This window comes from Oncorhynchus nerka, linkage group LG19 (assembly GCF_034236695.1).
Source record: "Oncorhynchus nerka isolate Pitt River linkage group LG19, Oner_Uvic_2.0, whole genome shotgun sequence".
Classification (NCBI taxonomy): Eukaryota; Metazoa; Chordata; class Actinopteri; order Salmoniformes; family Salmonidae; genus Oncorhynchus; species Oncorhynchus nerka.
Window position 1 is genome coordinate 50,148,863 of NC_088414.1, and position 27,452 is coordinate 50,176,314.

The following is a 27,452-nucleotide window of genomic DNA, read 5'->3' on the forward strand; positions in this document are numbered from 1 at the left end:
TGTAACGTGTGTGGTGTGTAACGTGTGGTGTGTAACGTGTGTGGTGTGTGGTGTGTAACGTGGTGTGTAACGTGTGTAACGTGTGTGTGGTGTGTAACGTGTGTGTGTGTGTGGTGTGTAACGTGGTGTGTGTGTGTGTGTGTGTGGTGTGTGTGTGTGTGTGTGTGTGTGGTGTGTAACGTGTGTGTTTCCCCAGGTCTATCAGCGGTGTTTATGCGTCCAGACGAGCAGTGTGACAGGTTGTTGTTGTCCAGCTGGGGGCTGCCTGCTGCGGTCCTTCAACGCTACCGTCGTCATGGTGTCTCCTCCATGTTCCCCTGGCAGGCTCAGTGTCTCAGTCTGGGACGCGTGCTGCAAGGTCACAACCTGGTCTACTCAGGTACCCTGACCCCTTGACCCTACCAATCTACCCCGCCCCAGAACCCTGACCTCTGTCCGTTAACCCCTAACCTCTAATCCCAGCCCCAACCAGTGCAGGGAAGACCCTGGTGGCAGAGCTGTTAATGCTGAAGAGAGTCCTGGAGACCAGGAGGAAAGCTCTGTTTATTCTGCCCTTCGTATCCCTGGCCAAGGAGAAGATGACCTACCTACAGGTACAGTGGAAGTTAGAGAGGGATAGAGGGAAGGAGAGGCTGAAATGCTCTGTATATATGTACAGGGCCTTGCAGAAAGTATTCAGACCCCTTGGATTTCTTCACAAAGTCTTACAAAGTGAGATTAAATTTAATTTAATTGTCATTTCTTTTTGTCAACTATCTACACATAAATTAAACAACAAAAATATAGTCGTTGCATGAGTATTCAGCTCCCTGAGTCAATACATGTTTGTTAGAATCACCTGGGTCAGTCTCTAAGAGCTGTGAGTCTTCCTGGGTCAGTCTCTAAGAGCTGTGAGTCTTCCTGGGTCAGTCTCTAAGAGCTGTGAGTCTTCCTGGGTCAGTCTCTAAGAGCTGTGAGTCTTCCTGGGTCAGTCTCTAAGAGCTGTGAGTCTTCCTGGGTCAGTCTCTAAGAGCTGTGAGTCTTCCCCGGTCAGTCTCTAAGAGCTGTGAGTCTTCCTGGGTCAGTCTCTAAGAGCTGTGCGTCTTCCTGTGTCAGTCTCTAAGAGCTGTGAGTCTTCCTGGGTCAGTCTCTAAGAGCTGTGAGTCTTCCTGGGTCAGTCTCTAAGAGCTGTGAGTCTTCCTGGGTCAGTCTCTAAGAGCTGTGAGTCTTCCTGGGTCAGTCTCTAAGAGCTGTGAGTCTTCCTGGGTCAGTCTCTAAGAGCTGTGAGTCTTCCTGGGTCAGTCTCTAAGAGCTGTGAGTCTTCCTGGGTCAGTCTCTAAGAGCTGTGAGTCTTCCTGGGTCAGTCTCTAAGAGCTGTGAGTCTTCCTGGGTCAGTCTCTAAGAGCTGTGAGTCTTCCTGGGTCAGTCTCTAAGAGCTGTGAGTCTTCCTGGGTCAGTCTCTAAGAGCTGTGAGTCTTCCTGGGTCAGTCTCTAAGAGCTGTGAGTCTTCCTGTGTCAGTCTCTAAGAGCTGTGAGTCTTCCTGGGTCAGTCTCTAAGAGCTGTGAGTCTTCCTGGGTCAGTCTCTAAGAGCTGTGAGTCTTCCTGGGTCAGTCTCTAAGAGCTGTGAGTCTTCCTGGGTCAGTCTCTAAGAGCTGTAAGTCTTCCTGGGTCAGTCTCTAAGAGCTGTGAGTCTTCCTGTGTCAGTCTCTAAGAGCTGTGAGTCTTCCTGGGTCAGTCTCTAAGAGCTGTGAGTCTTCCTGTGTCAGTCTCTAAGAGCTGTGAGTCTTCCTGGGTCAGTCTCTAAGAGCTGTGAGTCTTCCTGGGTCAGTCTCTAAGAGCTGTGAGTCTTCCTGGGTCAGTCTCTAAGAGCTGTGAGTCTTCCTGGGTCAGTCTCTAAGAGCTGTGAGTCTTCCTGGGTCAGTCTCTAAGAGCTGTGAGTCTTCCTGTGTCAGTCTCTAAGAGCTGTGAGTCTTCCTGGGTCAGTCTCTAAGAGCTGTGAGTCTTGAGTCTCTAAGAGCTTCCTGGGTCAGTCTCTAAGAGCTGGGAGTCTTCCTGGGTCAGTCTCTAAGAGCTGGGAGTCTTCCTGGGTCAGTCTCTAAGAGCTGGGAGTCTTCCTGGGTCAGTCTCTAAGAGCTGGGAGTCTTTCTGGGTCAGTCTCTAAGAGCTGGGAGTCTTTCTGGGTCAGTCTCTAAGAGCTGGGAGTCTTTCTGGGTCAGTCTCTAAGAGCTGGGAGTCTTTCTGGGTCAGTCTCTAAGAGCTGTGAGGGTCAGTCTCTAAGAGCTGTGAGTTTCTGGGTCAGTCTCTAAGAGCTGTGAGCCTTCCTGGGTCAGTCTCTAAGAGCTGTGAGTCTTCCTGGGTCAGTCTCTAAGAGCTGTGAGTCTTCCTGGGTCAGTCTCTAAGAGCTGTGAGTCTTTCTGGGTCAGTCTCTAAGAGCTGTGAGCCTTCCTGGGTCAGTCTCTAAGAGCTGTGAGCCTTCCTGGGTCAGTCTCTAAGAGCTGTGAGTCTTTCTGGGTCAGTCTCTAAGAGCTGTGAGCCTTCCACATTGACTCTGTACCGGTACCCCCTGTATATAGCCTCCACATTGACTCTGTACCGGTACCCCCTGTATATAGCCTCCACATTGACTCTGTACCGGTACCCCCTGTATATAGCCTCCACATTGACTCTGTACTGGTACCCCCTGTATATAGCCTCCACATTGACTCTGTACCATTGGTACGGTTCACCCCTGTATATAGCCTCCACATTGACTCTGTACTGGTACCCCTGTATATAGCCTCCACATTGACTCTGTAGCCTCCCGGTACCCCCTGTATATAGCCTCCACATTGACTCTGTACCGGTACCCCTGTATATAGCCTCCACATTGACTCTGTACCGGTACCCCCTGTATATAGCCTCCACATTGACTCTGTACCGGTACCCCTGTATATAGCCTCCACATTGACTCTGTACCTGTATATAGCCTCACATTGTACCCCTGTATATAGCCTCCACATTGACTCTGTACCGGTACCCCCTGTATATAGCCTCCACATTGACTCTGTACCGTAACACCCTGTATATAGCCTCCACATTGACTCTGTACCGTAACACCCTGTATATAGCCTCCACATTGACTCTGTACCGGTACCGTAACACCTGTATATAGCCTCCATGTTGACTCTGTACCGTAACACCCTGTATATAGCCTCCACGTGTATAGCCTCCACATTGACTCTGTACCGGTAGCCTCCCCCTGTATATAGCCTCCACGCTGACTCTGTACCGTAACACCCTGTATATAGCCTCCACATTGACTCTGTAGCTCCCGGTACCACCTGTATATATAGCCTCCACGTATATAGACTCTGTACCGTAACACCCTGTATATAGCCTCCACATTGACTCTGTACCGTAATACCCTGTATATAGCCTCCACGTTGACTCTGTACCGTAATACCCTGTATATAGCCTCCACGTTGACTCTGTACCGTAATACCCTGTATATAGCCTCCACGTTGACTCTGTACCGGTACCCCCTGTATATAGCCTCCACATTGACTCTGTACCGGTACCCCCTGTATATAGCCTCCACATTGACTCAGTACCGGTACCCCCTGTATATAACCTCCACGTTGACTCTGTACCGGTACCCCCTGTATATAGCCTCCACGTTGACTCTGTACCGTAACACCCTGTATATAGTCTCCACATTGACTCTGTACCGGTACCCCCTGTATATAGCCTCCACATTGACTCTGTACCGGTACCACCTGTATATAGCCTCCACATTGACTCTGTACCGGTACCCCCTGTATATAGCCTCCACATTGACTCTGTACCGGTACCCCCTGTATATAGCCTCCACATTGACTCTGTACCGTAACACATTTACATTTACATTTAAGTCATTTAGCAGACGCTCTTATCCAGAGCGACTTACAAATTGGTGCTTTCACCTTATGACATCCAGTGGAACACCCTGTACCGGTACCCCCTGTATATAGCCTCCACATTGACTCCAAATGGAAAAGGTTTCCCTTGGTGTAGCCTGTTACCAACAACATCAGGAACACAAAGCCAGAATGGAAAAGGTTTCCTTGGTGTAGCCTGTTACCAACAACATCAGGAACACAAAGCCAGAATGGAAAAGGTTTCCTTGGTGTAGCCTGTTACCAACAACATCAGGAACACAAAGCCAGAATGGAAAAGGTTTCCTTGGTGTAGCCTGTTACCAACTACATCAGGAACACAAAGCCAGAATGGAAAAGGTTTCCTTGGTGTAGCCTGTTACCAACAACATCAGGAACACAAAGCCAGAATGGAAAAGGTTTCCTTGGTGTAGCCTGTTACCAACAACAGCAGGAGCACAAAGCCAGATTGGAAAAGGTTTCCCTTGGTGTAGCCTGTTACCAACTACATCAGGAACACAAAGCCAGAATGGAAAAGGTTTCCTTGGTGTAGCCTGTTACCAACAACATCAGGAACACAAAGCCAGAATGGAAAAGGTTTCCTTGGTGTAGCCTGTTACCAACAACAGCAGGAGCACAAAGCCAGAATCTGCAAAGGCCAGCTGCTGCAGCAGGAGGGTCAGGAACAGGTTCTGGTTATATTGAGCTGCTGCAGCAGGAGGGTCAGGAACAGGTTCTGGTTATCTTGACCTCTGCAGCAGGAGGGTCAGGAACAGGTTCTGGTTATCTTGACCTCTGCAGCAGGAGGGTCAGGAACAGGTTCTGGTTATCTTGACCTCTGCAGCAGGAGGGTCAGGAACAGGTTCTGGTTATCTTGACCTCTGCAGCAGGAGGGTCAGGAACAGGTTCTGGCTATCTTGATCGCTGGCTCCCTCTTGAGTCATTTGTGTGTGTTAATTATTTAATCAAACCGCGCGCTTAAAGCATCAGACCAGTTCGGTACATAAAGTTGATTTATTAAAACACATAGTGTTTTAACACAACATGTCATTAACAACTTCACTGAGTACCACTCTTCATATTTTCAACATGGTGGTGGCTGCTATATGTTATGGGTATGCTTGTCAAATGAACTTTTCAGCAGGACAATAACCTAAAACACACAAGACGACATCGAATGTTCCTAAGTTGCCTAGTTACAGTTTTGACTTAAATCGGCTTGAAAATCTATGACAAGACTGGAGAATGGCTGTATAGTAATAACCTTTTCAGAGCTTGAAGTATTTTTGAGAGAATAATGTGCAAATATTGTACAATCCAGGTGTGCAAATCTCTTAGAGACTGACCCAGAAAGACTCACAGTTCTTAGGGCCTTACCCAGAAAGACTCACAGCTCTTAAAGACTGACCCAGAAAGACTCACAGCTCTTAGAGACTGACCCAGAAAGACTCACAGTTCTTAGGGCCTTACCCAGAAAGACTCACAGCTCTTAGAGACTGACCCAGAAAGACTCAAATCTCTTAGGGACTTACCCAGAAAGACTCACAGCTCTTAGGGACTTACCCAGAAAGACTCACAGCTCTTAGGGCCTTACCCAGAAAGACTCACAGTTCTTAGGGCCTTACCCAGAAAGACTCACAGCTCTTAAAGACTGACCCAGAAAGACTCACAGCTCTTAGAGACTGACCCAGAAAGACTCACTGTTCTTAGGGCCTTACCCAGAAAGACTCACAGCTCTTAGAGACTGACCCAGAAAGACTCACATCTCTTAGGGACTTACCCAGAAAGACTCACAGCTCTTAGGGACTTACCCAGAAAGACTCACAGCTCTTAGGGCCTTACCCAGAAAGACTCACAGCTCTTAGAGACTGACCCAGAAAGACTCACAGCTCTTAGAGACTGACCCAGAAAGACTCACATCTCTTAGGGCCTTACCCAGAAAGACTCACAGCTCTTAGAGACTGACCCAGAAAGACTCACAGCTCTTAGGGACTTAAACCCAGAAAGACTCACATCTCTTAGAGACTGACCCAGAAAGACTCACAGCTCTTAGAGACTGACCCAGAAAGAGACTTTACCCAGAAAGACTCACAGCCACCCAGAAAGACTCACAGCTCTTAGGGCCTTACCCAGAAAGACTCACAGCTCTTAGGGACTTACCCAGAAAGACTCACAGCTCTTAGGGCCTTACCCAGAAAGACTCACAGGGCCTTACCAGAAAGATCACTCTTAGGGCCACAGAAAGATTCTAAGCTCTTAGGGGCCTTACCCAGAAAGACTCACAGCTCTTGAACCCAGAAAGACCACAGCTCTTATGACTTACCCAGAAAGACTGCTCTTCGAGACTTACCCAGAAAGACTCACAGCTCTTAGGACTTACCCAGAAAGACTCACAGCTCTTAGAACTTACCCAAAAGACTCACAAGACTTACCCAGAAAGACTCACAGCTCTTAGAGACTTACCCAGAAAGACTCACAGCTCTTAGGGACTTACCCAGAAAGACTCAAATCTCTTAGGGACTTACCCAGAAAGACTCAAATCTCTTAGGGCCTTACCCAGAAAGACTCACAGCTCTTAGGGACTTACCCAGAAAGACTCACAGCTCTTCGAGACTTACCCAGAAAGACTCACAGCTCTTAGAGACTTACCCAGAAAGACTCACAGCTCTTAGGGACTTACCCAGAAAGACTCACAGCTCTTAGAGACTTACCCAGAAAGACTCACAGCTGTAATCACTGCCACAGGTGATTCTAACATGTATTGACTCAGGAGTGTGAATACTTATGTAAATGAGGTATTTCTGTATTTCGTTTTCAATACATTTTCTAAAATATATAAAAACATGACAAATACGGAAAATATTTTCACCCCTTCCCTTTAGACAGTGTGTGTCCTATCCAGAGTGTGTCCTGTCCAGAGTGTGTCCGGAGTCTGTTCTCAGTGTGTGTCCTGTCCGGAGTGTGTTCTCAGTGTGTGTCCTGTCCGGAGTCTGTTCTCAGTGTGTGTCCTATCCGGAGTGTGTCCTATCCAGAGTGTGTCCTATCCAGAGTGTGTCCTATCCAGAGTGTGTCCTATCCAGAGTGTGTCCTATCCAGAGTGTGTCCTATCCAGAGTGTGTCCTATCCAGAGTGTGTCCTATCCAGAGTGTGTCCTATCCAGAGTGTGTCCTATCCAGAGTGTGTCCTATCCAGAGTGTGTCCTATCCAGAGTGTGTCCTATCCAGAGTGTGTCCTATCCAGAGTGTGTCCTATCCAGAGTGTGTCCTATCCAGAGTGTGTCCTATCCAGAGTGTGTCCTATCCAGAGTGTGTCCTATCCAGAGTGTGTCCTATCCAGAGTGTGTCCTATCCAGAGTGTGTCCTATCCAGAGTGTGTCCTATCCAGAGTGTGTCCTATCCAGAGTGTGTCCTGTCCGGAGTGTGTTCTCAGTGTGTGTCCTGTCCGGAGTGTGTTCTCAGTGTGTGTCCTGTCCAGAGTGTGTTCTCAGTGTGTGTCCTGTCCAGAGTCTGTTCTCAGTGTGTGTCCTATCCAGAGTGTGTCCTCAGACAGTGTGTGTCCCCTGTCCAGAGTGTGTTCTCCGAGGCGGGGGTGTGTGTGGAGGGCTACATGGGAGGCCGGGCTGCTCCAGGAGGTTTTGGTAGTCTGGACGTAGCAGTGTGTACTATAGAGAAGGCCAACTCCCTTCTCAACAGACTCATAGAGGAGGATTCCATGGACCTACTGGGTAGGTGTTGATGTTGAAACATGTACCGTATGTTGCTACTGTAGTGTCATAATCTAATCCACTGTGTGTAGGTGTGGTAGTGTAATAATCTAATCCACTGTGTGTAGGTGTGGTAGTGTAATAATCTAATCCACTGTGTGTAGGTGTGGTAGTGTAATAATCTAATCCACTGTGTGTAGGTGTGGTGGTTGTGGATGAGCTTCACATGGTAGGAGACTCTGGTAGAGGATACCTGCTGGAACTACTACTCACCAAGATACGATACATCGCCCTCAAACACAACACCAACAACAGGTATGTCTGGGAGGGGGAGGGGGTCTGATACATCGCCCTCAAACACAACACCAACAACAGGTATGTCTGGGAGGGGGGTCTGATACATCTCCTCAAACACAACACCAACAACAGGTATGTCTGGGAGGGGGTCTGATACATCTCCCTCAAACACAACACCAACAACCGGTACGTCTGGGAGGGGGGGTCTGATACATCTCCCTCAAACACAACACCAACAACCGGTATGTCTGGGAGGGGGTCTGATACATCTCCCTCAAACACAACACCAACAACCGGTACGTCTGGGAGGGGGTCTGATACATCTCCCTCAAACACAACACCAACAACCGGCACGTCTGGGAGGGGGGGGTCTGATACATCTCCCTCAAACACAACACCAACAACCGGTATGTCTGGGAGGGGGGTCTGATACATCTCCCTCAAACACAACACCAACAACCGGTATGTCTGGGAGGGGCGGGTCTGATACATCTCCCTCAAACACAACACCAACAACCGGTACGTCTGGGAGGGGGTCTGATACATCTCCCTCAAACACAACACCAAAACAGGTATGTCTGGGAGGGGGTCTGATACATCTCCTCAAACACAACACCAAAACAGGTATGTCTGGGAGGGGGGGTCTGATACATCTCCCTCAAACACAACACCAAAACCGGTATGTCTGGGGGTCTGATACATCTCCCTCAAACACAACACCAACAACCGGTATGTCTGGGAGGGGGTCTGATACATCTCCCTCAAACACAACACCAACAACAGGTATGTCTGGGAGGGGGGTCTGATACATCTCCCTCAAACACAACACCAAAACAGGTATGTCTGGGAGGGGGGGTCTGATACATCTCCCTCAAACACAACACCAAAACAGGTATGTCTGGGAGGGGGTCTGATACATCTCCCTCAAACACAACACCAAAACAGGTATGTCTGGGAGGGGGTCTGATACATCTCCCTCAAACACAACACCAACAACAGGTGCGTCTGGGAGGGGGGTCTGATACATCTCCCTCAAACACAACACCAAAACAGGTATGTCTGGGAGGGGGTCTGATACATCTAACCTCAAACACAACACCAAAACAGGTATGTCTGGGAGGGGGTCTGATACATCTCCCTCAAACACAACACCAAAAACAGGTATGTCTGGGAGGGGGGTCTGATAACATTTCCCTCAAACACAACACCAAAACAGGTATGTCTGGGAGGGGGATCTGGTACATCTCCCTCAAACACAACACCAAAACAGGTATGTCTGGGAGGGGGGGTCTGTACATCTCTAACAAACACAACACCAAAACAGGTATGTCTGGGAGGGGGTCTGATAACATCTAGATTAAACACAACACCAAAACAGGTATGTCTGGGAGGGGGGTCTGATACATCTAACCTCAAACACAACACCAACAACCAGAACATGGGAGGGGGTTGATACATCTCATACAAACACAACACCAACAAACTAACATTTAGATTAGGGTAATTCACCAGAACATATAGATTAGGGTAATTCATACTAACATTTAGATTATGGTAATTCATATTAACATTTAGATTAGGGTAATTCATACTAACATATAGATTAGGGTAATTCATACTAACATTTAGATTAGGGTAATTCATACTAACATATAGATTAGGGTAATTCATACTAACATTTAGATTAGGGTAATTCATACTAACATATAGATTAGGGTAATTCATACTAACATTTAGATTAGGGTAATTCATACTAACATTTAGATTAGGGTCATTCACCAGAACATATAGATTAGGGTAATTCATACCAACATTTAGATTAGGGTAATTCACCAGAACATATAGATTAGGGTAATTCATACTAACATATAGATTAGGGTAATTCATACTAACATTTAGATTAGGGTAATTCACCAGAACATATAGATTAGGGTAATTCATACTAACATATAGATTAGGGTAATTCATACTAACATATAGATTAGGGTAATTCATACTAACATTTAGATTAGGGTAATTCATACTAACATATAGATTAGGGTAATTCACCAGAACATATAGATTAGGGTAATTCATACTAACATTTAGATTAGGGTAATTCATACTAACATTTAGATTAGGGTCATTCACCAGAACATATAGATTAGGGTAATTCATACTAACATATAGATTAGGGTAATTCATACTAACATTTAGATTAGGGTAATTCATACTAACATTTAGATTATGGTAATTCATACCAACATTTAGATTAGGGTAATTCACCAGAACATATAGATTAGGGTAATTCATACCAACATATAGATTAGGGTCATTCACCAGAACATATAGATTAGGGTAATTCATACCAACATTTAGATTAGGGTAATTCACCAGAACATATAGATTAGGGTAATTCATACTAACATATAGATTAGGGTAATTCACCAGAACATATAGATTAGGGTAATTCACCAGAACATATAGATTAGGGTAATTCACCAGAACATTTAGATTAGGGTAATTCACCAGAACATTTAGATTAGGGTAATTCACCAGAACATATAGATTAGGGTAATTCATACTAACATATAGATTAGGGTAATTCACCAGAACATTTAGATTAGGGTAATTCACCAGAACATTTAGATTATGGTAATTCATACTAACATTTAGATTAGGGTAATTCATACTAACATTTAGATTAGGGTAATTCATACTAACATATAGATTAGGGTAATTCATACTAACATATAGATTAGGGTAATTCATACTAACATATAGATTAGGGTAATTCATACTAACATATAGATTAGGGTAATTCATACTAACATATAGATTAGGGTAATTCACCAGAACATTTAGATTAGGGTAATTCACCAGAACATTTAGATTATGGTAATTCATACTAACATATAGATTAGGGTAATTCATACTAACATATAGATTAGGGTAATTCATACTAACATATAGATTAGGGTAATTCATACTAACATATAGATTAGGGTAATTCATACTAACATATAGATTAGGGTAATTCATACTAACATATAGATTAGGGTAATTCATACTAACATATAGATTAGGGTAATTCATACTAACATTTAGATTAGGGTAATTCATACTAACATTTAGATTATGGTAATTCATATTAACAGAACATTTAGATTATGGTAATTCATACTAACAGAACATTTAGATTATGGTAATTCATACTAACAGAACATTTAGATTATGGTAATTCATACTAACAGAACATTTAGATTATGGTAATTCATACTAACAGAACATTTAGATTATGGTAATTCACATTAACAGAACATTTAGATTATGGTAATTCATACTAACAGAACATTTAGATTATGGTAATTCATACTAACAGAACATTTAGATTATGGTAATTCATACTAACAGAACATTTAGATTATGGTAATTCATACTAACAGAACATTTAGATTATGGTAATTCATACTAACAGAACATTGAGATTATGGTAATTCACATAAACAGAACATTGAGATTATGGTAATTCATACTAACAGAACATTTAGATTATGGTAATTCATATTAACAGAACATTGAGATTATGGTAATTCACATTAACAGAACATTGAGATTATGGTAATTCACATTAACAGAACATTGAGATTATGGTAATTCATATTAACCCAACATGCAACTCCTGTAATGAAGCAGCCAATAAAAAGTCCTTTTTAAACATTTGCCAAAAAGCAATTCTTGGGAACCATTCTAAACAGCTGATGAGAGCAGGTCCTTATGTGTCAGAGGAAAATCTCTGTTAGAAACTGTTGTGTCTTTGGCATCATTAAACTGAAGATTTATTTGTAGTTTATCAATTCTCTGTAATTATTATTATGTGATTAACTAATCAGGAAGATGTAATGAACTAGGAAGTCGGGGCACCAAGGAAAATATTCAGATTACAAAGTTATAATTTTCCTAATATAACTTTCAGATGTTTTAATATCTGATCAATTAGTCTTCAAATTAATTATTCGTTAGTCTCATTCCAAACGTCGGTTATCTGCATGAACCCAGTCTTCAGTATGAGTCATCCATACATCAATTGTCTTAAATCATTTATTTACTAACTAACTATGCACAAACAAACAGTAGATATAGTTACAAGGAAATGATAGAGGATGTGCCCTAGTGGGATAAACCGGCATCACGGCTTGGTGTACAGAAAGGGAAGTGGGGGTCGACTGAGATAAGGAAATGATAGAGGATGTGCCCTAGTGGGATAAACCGGCATCACGGCTTGGTGTACAGAAAGGGAAGTGGGGGTCGCCTGAGATAAGGAAATGATAGAGGATGTGCCCTAGTGGGATAAACCGGCATCACGGCTTGGTGTACAGAAAGGGAAGTGGGGGTCGCCTGAGATAAGGCAACACACAGTTGATAATTATAACAATTGAAATGCTAATCCTTTACACATGAACATTCACTCATTCGGGAATAATTGCAATCAATATATATATTTACGCTCAGTGTGTCGTCCTGATCTCTGTTGGAAAGTTTGTTTCTGTTGGAGAGTTTGTCTGCCCTCTCTCTCTCTGCCGTTGTTAAAATGGATAGTTCAGAGTAACATCCAGCAATGTTGTTACAGAATAGATGTTTCGGTGGTTGTCGGTCTTCTCGTTCAATGATACCGAATTCCTAGCCGCAGACTAGTAATTAGTATCAAAGATTTGTTCTTTTTCTGTCGGTTCGATAGTCTGAGTTAACCACGTGGTATGGTTAAGAATTCAGCAATGGGCTCAAACCTTAGCCCTCTCGTAATTGAGGTAAGCATGGTCTGAAGATAAATTCCCATGGTGGGGGTTATATTCAGAAGCGCAGAAAGGGGCTGTCCCATGATGCCAGATCAATGTCTGTGCTCAGGGGGCGGTCCTCTGATTTAGTTAAACTCCAAAGGGAATTGGAGTTTCCTTCATTAAACAGGATAAAATCACATTACATAATTTCACAAATAGTTTCATCTTTACTCATTCATTTTATACAGCAATGAGATGCAAGCCTCACAAGCCTAAACAGACTTGTATAAACAGGGTTATGGTAATGTGGCTGTATTGTCTGTCATGAGTTTCACAAAATTGTACCAAACGGACCAGTTCGTCGCTGGCTACTTCACCGACTGTTTTACATTCTCCAGAACATGAATATTGTTCAGTTCTCAAGTTCTGTGAGGTGGAAGAAGTCCCTTTGGTTCTTTCTATGAAAACTCACTCACACTCATTATGACTAGGATTATCAACTACTAAGATTATCAACTACTAAGATTATCAACTACTAAGATTATCAACTACTAAGATTATCAACTACTATGATGGGTTGGTACTATGACTGGGATTGTGCCTTTGGCATCTGGACAATTGAAAGAAAGTTGGTATGAAAACCAATAGAACAGAAGAGAAATAGTTTTCAATGGTATATAGAAGTCTTTATTAAATAATAGACTACTGGTTTCAATGGTATATAGAAGTCTTTATTAAATAATAGATTACTGGTTTTAATTGGTATATAGAAGTCTTTATTAAATAATAGACTACTGGTTTCAATGGTATATAGAAGTCTTTATTAAATAATAGACTACTGGTTTCAATGGTATATAGAAGTCTTTATTAAATAATAGACTACTGGTTTCAATGGTATATAGAAGTCTTTATTAATTAATAGACTACTGGTTTCAATGGTATATAGAAGTCTTTATTAAATAATAGACTACTGGTTTCAATGGTATATAGAAGTCTTTATTAAATAATAGACTACTGGTTTCAATGGTATATAGAAGTCTTTATTAAATAATAGACTACTGGTTTCAATGGTATATAGAAGTCTTTATTAATTAATAGGCTACTGGTTTCAATGGTAAGGTAGGTAGGAAAGTCTTTATATAATAATTGTCTGCCTGTTTGGCTGGATTTTGGCTACTTTGAAGCAAGGTAAGACATGTCCATTGTATGTAGTAAAATGTTCAGGTTTCAAACAATGAACGGACCTAAACACCTCCCTCTGCACCTGGATCCTGGACTTCCTGTTGGGCCGCCCCCCAGTTGGTAAGGGTCGGTAACAACACATCCGCCACGCTGATCCTCAACACAGGTGCCCCTCAGGGGTGCGTGCTCAGTCCCCTCCTGTAGCCCCTGTTCACTCATGACTGCACAGCCAGGCACGACTCCAACACCATCATTAAGTTTGCCGATGACACAACAGTGGTAGGCCTGATCACCGACCGCAATTCTTTGTGGGTCTGTGTCACAAGGGAAATATATGTCTCTAATATGGTCATACCTTTGGCAGGAGGTTAGGAAGTGCAACTCAGTTTCCACCTCATTTTGTGGGCAGTGTGCACATAGCCTGTCTTCTCTTGAGAGCCATGTCTGCCTACGGAGGCCTTTCTCAATAGCAAGGCTATGCTCACTGAGTCTGTACATAGTCAAAGCTTTCCTTAAGTTTGGGTCAGTCGCAGTGATCAGGTATTCTGCCACTGTGTACTCTCTGTTTAGGGTCAGTCACAGTGGACAGGTATTCTGCCACTGTGTCCTCTCTGTTTAGGGTCAGTCACAGTGGTCAGGTATTCTGCCACTCTCTGTTTATGGTCAGTCACAGTGGTCAGGTATTCTGCCACTGTGTACTCTCTGTTTAGGGTCAGTCACAGTGGTCAGGTATTCTGCCACTGTGTCCTCTCTGTTTAGGGTCAGTCACAGTGGTCAGGTATTCTGCCACTCTCTGTTTAGGGTCAGTCACAGTGGTCAGGTATTCTGCCACTGTGTACTCTCTGTTTAGGGTCAGTCACAGTGGTCAGGTATTCTGCCACTCTCTGTTTAGGGTCAGTCACAGTGGTCAGGTATTCTGCCACTCTCTGTTTAGGGTCAGTCACAGTGGTCAGGTATTCTGCCACTGTGTTCTCTCTGTTTAGGGTCAGTCACAGTGGTCAGGTATTCTGCCACTCTCTGTTTAGGGTCAGTCACTGGACAGGTATTCTGCCACTGTGTTCTCTCTGTTTAGGGTCAGTCACAGTGGTCAGGTATTCTGCCACTCTCTGTTTAGGGTCAGTCACAGTGGTCAGGTATTCTGCCACTCTCTGTTTAGGGTCAGTCACTGGTCAGGTATTCTGCCACTGTGTTCTCTCTGTTTAGGGTCAGTCACAGTGGTCAGGTATTCTGCCACTCTCTGTTTAGGGTCAGTCACAGTGGTCAGGTATTCTGCCACTCTCTGTTTAGGGTCAGTCACAGTGGTCAGGTATTCTGCCACTGTGTACTCTCTGTTTAGGGTCAGTCACAGTGGTCAGGTATTCTGCCACTCTCTGTTTAGGGTCAGTCACAGTGGTCAGGTATTCTGCCACTCTGTTTAGGGTCAGTCACAGTGGTCAGGTATTCTGCCACTGTGTACTCTCTGTTTAGGGTCAGTCACAGTGGTCAGGTATTCTGCCGCAGTGGTCAGGTATTCTCTCTGTTTAGGGTCAGTCACAGTGGTCAGGTATTCTGCCACTCTCTGTTTAGGGTCAGTCACAGTGGTCAGGTATTCTGCCACTCTCTGTTTAGGGTCAGTCACAGTGGTCAGGTATTCTGCCACTCTCTGTTTAGGGTCAGTCACAGTGGTCAGGTATTCTGCCACTCTCTGTTTAGGGTCAGTCACAGTGGTCAGGTATTCTGCCACTCTGTTTAGGGTCAGTCACAGTGGTCAGGTATTCTGCCACTCTCTGTTTAGGGTCAGTCACAGTGGTCAGGTATTCTGCCGCTGTGTACTCTCTGTTTAGGGTCAGTCACAGTGGTCAGGTATTCTGCCACTCTGTTTAGGGTCAGTCACAGTGGTCAGGTATTCTGCCACTCTGTTTAGGGTCAGTCACAGTGGTCAGGTATTCTGCCACTGTGTACTCTCTGTTTAGGGTCAGTCACACTGGTCAGGTATTCTGCCACTCTCTGTTTAGGGTCAGTCACAGTGGTCAGGTATTCTGCCACTCTGTTTAGGGTCAGTCACAGTGGTCAGGTATTCTGCCACTCTGTTTAGGGTCAGTCACAGTGGACAGGTATTCTGCTGCTGTGTTCTCTCTGTTTAGGGTCAGTCACAGTGGTCAGGTATTCTGCCACTCTGTTTAGGGTCAGTCACAGTGGTCAGGTATTCTGCCACTCTCTGTTTAGGGTCAGTCACTGGACAGGTATTCTGCCACTGTGTCCTCTCTGTTTAGGGTCAGTCACAGTGGTCAGGTATTCTGCCACTCTGTTTAGGGTCAGTCACTGGTCAGGTATTCTGCCACTCTGTTTAGGGTCAGTCACAGTGGTCAGGTATTCTGCTACAGTGTACTCTCTGTTTAGGGTCAGTCACTGGTCAGGTATTCTGCCACTGTGTTCTCTCTGTTTAGGGACAGTCACTGGTCAGGTATTCTGCCACTCTGTTTAGGGTCAGTCACAGTGGTCAGGTATTCTGCTACAGTGTACTCTCTGTGTAGGGTCAGTCACAGTGGACAGGTATTCTGCTACAGTGTACTCTCTGTTTAGGGTCAGTCACTGGACAGGTATTCTGCCACTGTGTACTCTCTGTTTAGGGTCAGTCACAGTGGTCAGGTATTCTGCCACTCTGTTTAGGGTCAGTCACAGTGGTCAGGTATTCTGCCACTGTGTACTCTCTGTTTAGGGTCAGTCACAGTGGTCAGGTATTCTGCCACTGTGTACTCTCTGTTTAGGGTCAGTCACACTGGTCAGGTATTCTGCCACTCTCTGTTTAGGGTCAGTCACAGTGGTCAGGTCATTCTGCCACTGTTATTCTTCTGTTTAGGGTCAGTCACAGTGGTCAGGTATTCTGCCACTTGTACTCTCTGTTTAGGGTCAGTCACTGGTCAGGTATTCTGCTAACTGTGTCCTCTCTGTTTAGGGTCAGTCACAGTGGTCAGGTATTCTGCCACTGTGTCCTCTCTGTTTAGGGTCAGTCACTGGTCAGGTATTCTGCCACTGTGTTCTCTCTGTTTAGGGTCAGTCACTGGTCAGGTATTCTGCCACTGTGTACTCTCTGTTTAGGGTCAGTCACTGGTCATCATTCTGCCACTGTGTACTGTCCCTAGGGTCAGCACAGTGGTCAGGTCATTCTGCCACTGTTCCTCCTGTTTAGGGTCAGTCCTGGGGTATTCTGCCACTGTGGCTCTGTTTGTTGTCCTGGGGCTCTGGGGCTCTGTTTAGGGTCAGTCACAGTGGCTCTGTTGTCCTGGGGCTCTGTTTAGGGTCTGTGGGCACAGTGGTCAGGTATTCCTGGGGCTCTGTTTGGGACAGTCACAGTGGTCAGGTATTCTGCTCTGTGTTCTCTCTGTGTAGGGCTCTGTGGGCTCTGTATTCTGGGGCTCTGTTTAGGGCTCTGTGGGCTCTGTGGGCTCAGGTCCACTCTCTCTGTTTAGGGACTCTGTTGTCCTGGGGCTCTGTGGGCTCTGTTTGGGCTCTCAGTCACTGGGGCTCTGTGGGCTCTGTGTAGGGCTCTGTCACACTGGTCTGTGGGCTCTGTGGGCTCTGTTGTCCTGGGGCTCTGTGGGCTCTGTGGGCTCTGTTGTCCTGGGGCTCTGTGGGCTCTGTGGGCTCTGTGGGGCTCTGTGGGCTCTGTGGGCTCTGTTGTCCTGGGGCTCTGTGGGGCTCTGTGGGCTCTGTCCTGGGGCTCTGTGGGCTCTGTGGGCTCTGTGGGGCTCTGTGGGCTCTGTCCTGGGGCTCTGTTGTCCTGGGGCTCTGTGGGCTCTGTGGGCTCTGTGGGCTCTGTGGGCTCTGTGGGCTCTGTGGGGCTCTGTGGGGTCTGTTGGGCTCTGTTGTCCTGGGGCTCTGTGGGCTCTGTGGGCTCTGTGGGGTCTGTGGGCTCTGTGGGGTCTGTGGGGCCCAGGTGGGCTCTGTGGGCTCTTGGGCTCAGGTTGTCCTGGGGCTCTGTGGGCTCTGATGGGCTCTGTGATTGTGAACAGAGCTCCCAGGGCTCTGCTTGGGGACTCTTCTGGGTTCTCTGGGCTCTGTGGGGTGTGTTTATGTTTGTGGACAGAGCCCCAGGACCAGCTTGCTTAGGGGACTCTTCTCCAGGTTCATCTCTCTGTAGGTGATGGCTCTGTGGGGTCTGTGATTGTGGACAGAGCCCCAGGACCAGCTTGCTGAGGGGACTCTTCTCCAGGTTCATCTCTCTGTGGGGTCTGTGTTTGTGGACAGAGCCCCAGGACCAGCTTGCTTAGGGGACTCTTCTCCAGGTTCATCTCTCTGTAGGTGATGGCTCTGTGGGGTCTGTGTTTGTGGACAGAGCCCCAGGACCAGCTTGCTGAGGGGACTCTTCTCCAGGTTCATCTCTCTGTAGGTGATGGGTCTGTGATTGTGAACAGAGCCCCAGGACCAGCTTGCTGAGGGGACTCTTCTCCAGGTTCATCTCTCTGTAGGGTGTGTTTGTGAACAGAGCCCCAGGACCAGCTTGCTGAGGGGACTCTTCTCCAGGTTCATCTCTCTGTAGGTGATGGCTCTGTGGGGTCTGTGTTTGTGGACAGAGCCCCAGGACCAGCTTGCTGAGGGGACTCTTCTCCAGGTTCATCTCTCTGTAGGTGATGGCTCTGTGGGGTCTGTGATTGTGGACAGAGCCCCAGGACCAGCTTGCTTAGGGGACTCTTCTCCAGGTTCATCTCTCTGTAGGGTGTGTTTGTGTTTGTGTTTGTGAACAGAGCCCCAGGACCAGCTTGCTTAGGGGACTCTTCTCCAGGTTCATCTCTCTGTAGGTGATGGCTCTGTGGGGTCTGTGATTGTGGACAGAGCCCCAGGACCAGCTTGCTTAGGGGACTCTTCTCCAGGTTCATCTCTCTGTAGGGTGTGTTTGTGTTTGTGAACAGAGCCCCAGGACCAGCTTGCTGAGGGGACTCTTCTCCAGGTTCATCTCTCTGTAGGGTGTGTTTGTGAACAGAGCCCCAGGACCAGCTTGCTTAGGGGACTCTTCTCCAGGTTCATCTCTCTGTAGGTGATGGCTCTGTGGGGTGTGTTTGTGTTTGTGAACAGAGCCCCAGGACCAGCTTGCTTAGGGGACTCTTCTCCAGGTTCATCTCTCTGTGGGGTGTGTTTGTGTTTGTGAACAGATCCCCAGGACCAGCTTGCTTAGGGGACTCTTCTCCAGGTTCATCTCTCTGTAGGTGATGGCTCTGTGGGGTCTGTGTTTGTGAACAGAGCCCCAGGACCAGCTGGCTTAGGGGACTCTTCTCCAGGTTCATCTCTCTGTAGGTGATGGCTTTGTTATGGAAAGTTTGGGAAACGCTTCCTTTTAGGTGGTTGTAGAATTTAACAGCTCTTTTCTGGATTTTGATAATTAGTGGATATCGGCCTAATTCTGCTCTGCATTATTTGGTGTTTTACATTGTACACAGATTATATTTTTGCAGAATTCTGCGTGCAGAGTTTCAATTTGGTGTTTGTCCCATTTTGTGAATTCTTGGTTGGTGAGCGGACCTCAGACCTCACAACCATAAAGGGCAATGGGTTCTATAACTGATTCAAGTACTTTTAGCCAGATCCTAATTGGTATGTCGAATGTCATGTTCCTTTTGATGGCGTAGAAGTCTCTTGTCTCTCAGATCGTTCACAGCTTTTTTTTTAGGCCAAAGTATGTATATTTTTTTGTGTGCTCCATGGCAACGGTGTCTAGATGGAATTTGTATTTGTTGTCATGGCGACTGGACCCCTTTTTTTGCAACACCATTATTTTTTATCTTACTGAGATTTACTGTCAGGGCCCAGGTCTGGCAGGGCCCAGGTCTGGCAGGGCCCAGGTCTGGCAGGGCCCAGGTCTGGCAGGGCCCAGGTCTGGCAGGGCCCAGGTCTGGCAGGGCCCAGGTCTGGCAGGGCCCAGGTCTGGCAGGGCCCAGGTGCTGCTTTGGTTGGGGACAGAAGCACCAGATCATCAGCAAACAGTAGACATTAGACTTCAGATTCTAGTAGGGTGAGGCCGGGTGCTGCAGATTGTTCTCGTGCCCTCGCCAATTTGTTGATATATATGTTGAAGAGGGTAGGGCTTATCCTGCATCCCTGTCTCACCCCACGACCCTGTGGAATGAAATGTGTGTTTTTTGCCAATTTTAACCGCACACTTGTTGTTTGTGTACATGGATTTTATAATGTCGTATGTTTTACCCCCAACACCACTTTCCATCAGTTTGTATAGCAGACCCTCATGCCAAATTGAGTCAAAGGCTTTTTTGAAATCAACAAAGCATGAGAAGACTTTGCCTTTGTTTTGTTTGTTTGTCAATTAGGGTGTGCAGGGTGAATTTGTGCTCTGTTATGGTAATTTGGTAAAAAGCCAATTTGACATTTGCTCAGTACATTGTTTTCATTGAGGAAATGTACGAGTCTGCTGTTCATGATAATGCAGAGGATTTTCCCAAGGTTACTGTTGACACATATCCCATGGTAGTTAATGGGGTCAAATTTGTCTCCACTTTTGTGGATTGGGCTGATCAGTCCAAGAATTGGTGAAGATGCCAGAGCTAAGGATGATGTTAGAGTTTAAGGATAGCCTATTGGAATGTGTGATCTGTATATTTGATCATTTCATTGAGGATACCATCAACACCACAGGCCTTGTTTGGGTTGGAGGGTTTGTATTTTGTCCTGTAGTTCATTCAGTATAATGAATTCTGGATCTCTATATATCTCTATCTATCTTTCTATCACTATCTATCTATATCTGTATCAAATCAAGTCAAATTGATTTATATAGCCCTTCGTACATCAGCTGATATCTCAAAGTGCTGTACAGAAACCCAGCCTAAAACCCCAAACAGCAAGCAATGCAGGTGTAAAAGCACTATCTCTGTCTCTATATATCTCTATCTCTCTCTCTCTCTCTAGCTCCTTATCAGAAGGTATCCAAATCGTGGGTATGAGTGCCACCCTCCCAAACCTGTCCCTGCTGGCTGGGTGGCTGGATGCGGAGCTTTACCAGACTGACTACAGACCCGTCCCCCTGAAGCAGAGGCTCAAGGTGGGGAACAGCATCTACGACTCCAGCCTCTCTCTGGTCCGAACCTTCGAGCCCCTGATCACGGTCAAGGTAGGAGCTGCTACTGTAGTAACTACAACAAGTTACTGTTGTTCTGGTCTTTATTCCCTAAATTCATCTTTGATAAAGAGGATGTTGTGATGTTTATTTATTTTATATATATATTACCGTTTTATATATAGACAAAAGTTTGGAGTCACTTAGAAATGTCCTTGTTTTTGAAAGAAAAGCACATTTTTTTGTCCATTTAGAATTTCATCAAATTGATCAGAAATACAGTGTAGACATTGTTAATGTTGTAAATGACTATTGGAGCTGGAAACGGCTGATTTTTAATGTAATATCTACATAGGAGTACACAGGCCCATTATCAGCAACCATCACTCCTGTGTTCCAATGGCACGTTGTGTTATCAAATATAAAGTGTATCATTTTAAAAGGCTAATTGATCATTAGAAAACCCTTTTGCAATTATGTTAGCACATCTGGAAACTGTTGTCCTGATTAAAGAAGCAATAAAACTGGCCTTCAGACTAGTTGAGTATCTGGAGCATCAACATTTGTGTTCCACAAAACATCAGAGGATGTGATGACCTTTAATTATGTAACCTGTGTGTGTGTGTGTGTGTGTGTGTGTGTGTAGGGAGATGAGGACCACATACTGTCTCTATGTTATGAGACAGTGAGTGAGGGTCACTCTGTCCTCCTGTTCTGTCCTTCCAAGAGCTGGTGCGAGAAACTGTCTGACAGTATTGCTAGAGCGTTCTACAACCTCAGACACACAGGTACACACACACACACACACACACACACATATACACAGTGTGGTATTAGTATACTTGTGAGGACTTTTTTGGGGACCAACAATTGATTCCATTCAAAATCCTATTTTCCCGAACCCATAAACCCATAATCCTAATTCTAACCCCTAAAATGACATTTTATAAGTGAGGAAAATGTCCTCACTGCTGTGAATTTGAGTTTGTTTGCTATTCTTGTACTTCTGGTCCTCACAAGTACAAACACACAAACACACACATATGCCAAGACAAAGGGTGGCTACTTTGAAGAATCTCAAACATAAAAAATATATTTTGATTTGTTATTAACACTTTTTTCTAGTTACTACATGATTCCATATGTGTTAATTCATAGTTTTGATGTCTTCACTGTTATTCTACAATGTAAAACATAAAGAAGAACCCTTGAATGAGTAGGTGTGTCCAGACTTTTGACTGGTACTGTATTTACACACAACCTTCTAAAGAAGTCCTGTTTCATTGCTTCAGTATTATTATTATCAGAAGATATACATATTATAGAAATGTCTAGCAAGTTGATTTAACGTTTTAGAGAAGACCATTTGGCTGCTCAATTATGGACTATATGTGATACAGATGTATTTATCTCATCTCAGGTGGTCAGGTGGTCAGTGGCTCAGCGCTCCAGGCTGTGGCTTTGGACCAGGGGGGAGTGGTGGATGTGTTAGCCCAGCTCAGACGCACCCCGGCTGGGTTAGACCCAGTCCTGCAACGCACCGTGCCCTGGGGGGTGGCCTTCCACCACGCTGGTACACACAGACAGACCTCACACAGACAGACAGACAGACAGACACAGACCTCACACACAGACAGACCTCACACACAGACAGACCTCACACACAGACAGACCTCACACACAGACAGACAGACAGCACACAGACAGACAGACAGCACACAGACAGACAGACAGCACACAGACAGACCTCACACAGACAGACCTCACACAGACAGACCTCACAGACCTCACACAGACAGACAGGCAGACTTCACACACACAGACAGACCTCACACAGACAGACCTCACACACAGACAGACCTCACACAGACAGCACACAGACACAGACAGCACACAGACACAGACCTCACACACAGACACAGACCTCACACACAGACAGACCTCACACACAGACAGACCTCACACAGACAGACCTCACACAGACAGCACACAGACACAGACCTCACACAGACAGACCTCACACACAGACAGACCTCACACACAGACAGACCTCACACACAGACAGACCTCACACAGACAGACAGACCTCACACAGACAGACAGACCTCACACACAGACAGACCTCACACACAGACAGACCTCACACAGACAGACCTCACACACAGACAGACCTCACACAGACAGACCTCACACAGACAGACCTCACACAGACAGACCTCACACAGACAGACCTCACACAGACAGACCTCACACAGACAGACAGACCTCACACAGACAGACAGACCTCACACAGACAGACAGACCTCACACAGACAGACAGACCTCACACAGACAGACAGACCTCACACAGACAGACAGACCTCACACAGACAGACAGACCTCACACAGACAGACCTCACACAAAACACACCATTGTAATGTTAATGTTAACACTCCTCTCTGCAGGTTTGACATTTGATGAGCGAGACGTGTTGGAGGGAGCATTCCGAGGGGGCGTGGTCACAGACAGACAGACCTCAACTTGACAGACAGACCTGCCACACAGACAGACAGATCACACAGAACTCAGACCATTTAATGTTAATGTTAACACCCCTGACCTGCAGGTTTGACAGATGAGCGGACGTGTTGGGGGATGGCATTCGACACTGAGTGAGGAGGGGAGAGGACCTCAACCTTGTCAGGGGGAGGGGTCAACACTGGGTGACGGAGGGGGAGGATGGGGAACTCCGACCTTAAGGGGGGATGGAAGGATGGGACCCCTGACCTGAGGGGAGGAGGGGGGATGGGAGACGAGAGGAGACAGAGGGAGGCCGGGAGGGGAGGATGGGAGTCGACACTGAGGGTGAGGAGGGGGAGGATGGGAGTCGACACTGAGGGTGAGGAGGGGGAGGATGGGAGACGACACTGAGGGTGAGGAGGGGAGGGGGAGGATGGGAGTTGACACTGAGGGGGAGGATGGGAGTCGATACTGAGGGGGAGGATGGAAGGATGGGAGACGACACTGAGGGGGAGGAGGAGAGGATGGGAGACGACACTGAGGGGGAGGAGGGAGAGGATGGGAGACGACACTGAGGGGGAGGAGGGAGGGATGGGAGACGACACTGAGGGGGGGAGGGGACGACACTGAGGGTGAGGGGGAGGATGGGAGGACACTGAGGGGGAGGAGGAGGATGGGAGACGACACTGAGGGGGAGGAGGGGGAGGATGGGGAGTCGACACTGAGGGTGAGGAGGGGGAGGATGGGAGACGACACTGAGGGTGAGGAGGGGGAGGAGGGGAGTCGACACTGAGGGTGAGGAGGGGGAGGATGGGAGTCGACACTGAGGGTGAGGAGGGGGAGGAGGGGAGTCGACACTGAGGGGGAGGATGGGAGTCGATACTGAGGAGGGGGGATGGAAGGATGGGAGACGACACTGAGGGGGAGGAGGGGGAGGGTGGGAGACGACACTGAGGGTGAGGAGGGGAGTCGACACTGAGGGTGAGGAGAGGGAGGATGGGAGTCGACACTGAGGGGGAGGAGGGGGAGGATGGAAGGATGGGAGTCGACACTGAGGAGGGGGAGGATGGGAGTCGACACTGAGGGTGAGGAGGGGGAGGATGGGAGACGATACTGAGGGGGAGGATGGGAGACGACACTGAGGGGGAGGAGGGGAGGATGGGGAGGATGGGAGACGACACTGAGGGTGAGGGGAGGGGAGTCGACACTGAGGGTGAGGAGGGGGAGGATGGGAGTCGACACTGAGGGTGAGGAGGGGGAGGAGGGGAGTCGACACTGAGGGGGAGGATGGGAGTCGATACTGAGGAGGGGGGATGGAAGGATGGGAGACGACACTGAGGGGGAGGAGGGGAGGGTGGGAGACGACACTGAGGGTGAGGAGGGGAGTCGACACTGAGGGTGAGGAGGGTGAGGAGAGGGAGGATGGGAGTCGACACTGAGGGGGAGGAGGGGGAGGATGGGAGTCGATACTGAGGGGGAGGAGGGGGAGGATGGAAGGATGGGAGTCGACACTGAGGGTGAGGAGGGGGAGGAGGGGAGTCGACACTGAGGAGGGGGAGGAGGGGAGTCGACACTGAGAGGGGGAGGGGGGGAGGAGGAGGAGTCGACACTGAGGAGGGGGAGGAGGGGAGTCGACACTGAGGGGGAGGAGGGGGAGGAGGGGAGTCGACACTGAGGGGGGGAGGGGAGGATGGGAGTCGATACTGAGGGGGAGGAGGGGGAGGATGGAAGGATGGGAGACGACACTGAGGGGGAGGAGGGAGAGGATGGGAGACGACACTGAGGGGGAGGAGGGAGAGGATGGGAGACGACACTGAGGGGGAGGAGGGAGAGGATGGGAGACGACACTGAGGGGGAGGAGGGGAGTGGGACACTGAGGGTGAGGGGGAGGATGGGAGACGACACTGAGGGGAGGGGGGAGGATGGGAGACGACACTGAGGGGAGGGAGGGGAGGAGGGAGTCGACACTGAGGGGGAGGATGGGAGTCGATACTGAGGGGAGGGGGGATGGAAGGATGGGAGACGACACTGAGGGGGAGGAGGGGGGAGGGTGGGAGACGACACTGAGGGTGAGGAGGGTCGACACTGAGGGTGAGAGAGGGAGGATGGGAGTCGACACTGAGGGGAGGGGGAGGATGGGAGTCGATACTGAGGGGGAGGAGGGGGAGGATGGAAGGATGGGAGTCGACACTGAGGGTGAGGGGAGGATGGGAGTCGACACTGAGGGTGAGGAGGGGGAGGATGGGAGACGACACTGAGGGGGAGGAGGGGGAGGATGGGAGACGACACTGAGGGGGAGGAGGGGGAGGATGGGGAGTCGACACTGAGGGTGAGGAGGGGGAGGATGGGAGACGACACTGAGGGTGAGGAGGGGGGGAGGGGAGTCGACACGGAGGGGGAGGATGGGAGTCGACACTGAGGGGGAGGATGGGAGTCGATACTGAGGAGGGGGATGGAAGGATGGGAGACGACACTGAGGGGGAGGAGGGGAGGGTGGGAGACGACACTGAGGGTGAGGAGAGGGAGGATGGGAGTCGACACTGATGGGGGGAGGGGGAGGAGGGGGAGGATGGAAGGATGGGAGTCGACACTGAGGGGGAGGAGGGAGTCGACACTGAGGAGGGGGAGGAGGGGAGTCGACACTGAGGGGGAGGAGGGGCGTCGACACTGAGGGGGAGGGAGGGGGAGGAGGAGTCGACACTGAGGGTGAGGAGGGGGAGGAGGGGGAGGATGGAAGGATGGGGGTCGACACTGAGGGGGAGGATGGGGGAGACGACACTGAGGGGGAGGATGGGAGTGGACACTGAGGGGAGGATGGGAGTCGACACTGAGGGGGAGGAGGAGGGGAGTCGACACTGAGGGGGAGGAGGGGGAGGATGGGAGACGACACGGAGGGGGAGTATGGGGAGTCGACACAGGGTGAGGAGGGGAGGAGGGGGAGGAGGGGAGTCGACACAGGGGGAGGAGGGGAGTCGACACTGAGGAGGGGGAGGAGGGAGTCGACACTGAGGGGGAGGAGGGGGAGGATGGGAGTCGACACAGGGTGAGGAGGGGGAGGATGGGAGTCGACACTGAGGGGTAGGATGGGAGTCGACACTGAGGGTGAGGAGGGGAGCCCAGTACAGGACCGTGTCACAAGGCTACATAGTCATAGGATTTACGCGTCACAATGTTGAGTTGAATGGTACTATTCCACAGTCTTTCAGTAACCTCTTTACATACTGCACAGAGGAGTGAATTATCATTACTAGTCACTATCTACAGGCAGACATCTAGTGTCCTCTGGTTTTAAAGACCCTCTATCTTAGGGGTACAGGCTGTGAGATCTGGTTAGAACCGGTTCTCGTTTGTATTCATTTTCTAAGGAAGTGGAGCCAATTACTCGTTATCTTTTTTCTTAGCTTGCCTCCCCTAGAAAGGGGTTTCGCTCTTTGTGTAGAGGAAGTATATAAAAAATATGGTGTAATTTGTAAATGAACATATTCCTTATTCATGATGAATTCTGTCTGATTCCTTGAATGAGTTTTCCTCAACAACAACTGCTGGAGTGAATACCCAGCATTCCTTCCACTGCTGGAGTGAATACCCAGCATTCCTTCCACTGCTGGAGTGAATACCCAGCATTCCTTCCACTGCTGGAGTGAATACCCAGCATTCCTTCCACTGCTGGAGTGAATACCCAGCATTCCTTCCACTGCTGGAGTGAATATCTAGCATTCCTTCAACTGCTGGAGTGAATACCCAGCATTCCTTCAACTGCTGGAGTGAATATCTAGCATTCCTTCCACTGCTGGAGTGAATACCCAGCATTCCTTCCACTGCTGGAGTGAATACCCAGCATTCCTTCCACTGCTGGAGTGAATATCTAGCATTCCTTCAACTGCTGGAGTGAATACCCAGCATTCCTTCAACTGCTGGAGTGAATATCCTTCCAGCATTCCTTCCACTGCTGGAGTGGAGTGAATACCCAGCACCCAGCATTCCTTCAACTGCTGGAGTGAATACCCAGCATTCCTTCAACTGCTGGAGTGAATACCCAGCATTCCTTCAACTGCTGGAGTGAATACCCAGCATTCCTTCAACTGCTGGAGTGAA

The 27,452-nt window shown here is 47.7% G+C and overlaps 1 protein-coding gene across 1 annotated transcript in view; it reads left to right on the plus strand.

Moving 5' to 3' along the window:
- polq (polymerase (DNA directed), theta) overlaps window positions 1-27,452 on the plus strand; it is a gene marked incomplete at its 3' end in the record, with an annotated part of 110,776 nt that overhangs the window by 15,066 nt on the left and 68,258 nt on the right. Inside the window, 8 exon segments of the mRNA XM_065005067.1 lie at window positions 197-379; window positions 463-593; window positions 7,441-7,597; window positions 7,777-7,891; window positions 20,710-20,911; window positions 21,504-21,645; window positions 22,278-22,430; window positions 23,303-23,355. Coding sequence (XP_064861139.1) covers window positions 197-379; window positions 463-593; window positions 7,441-7,597; window positions 7,777-7,891; window positions 20,710-20,911; window positions 21,504-21,645; window positions 22,278-22,430; window positions 23,303-23,355 — 1,136 coding nt within the window.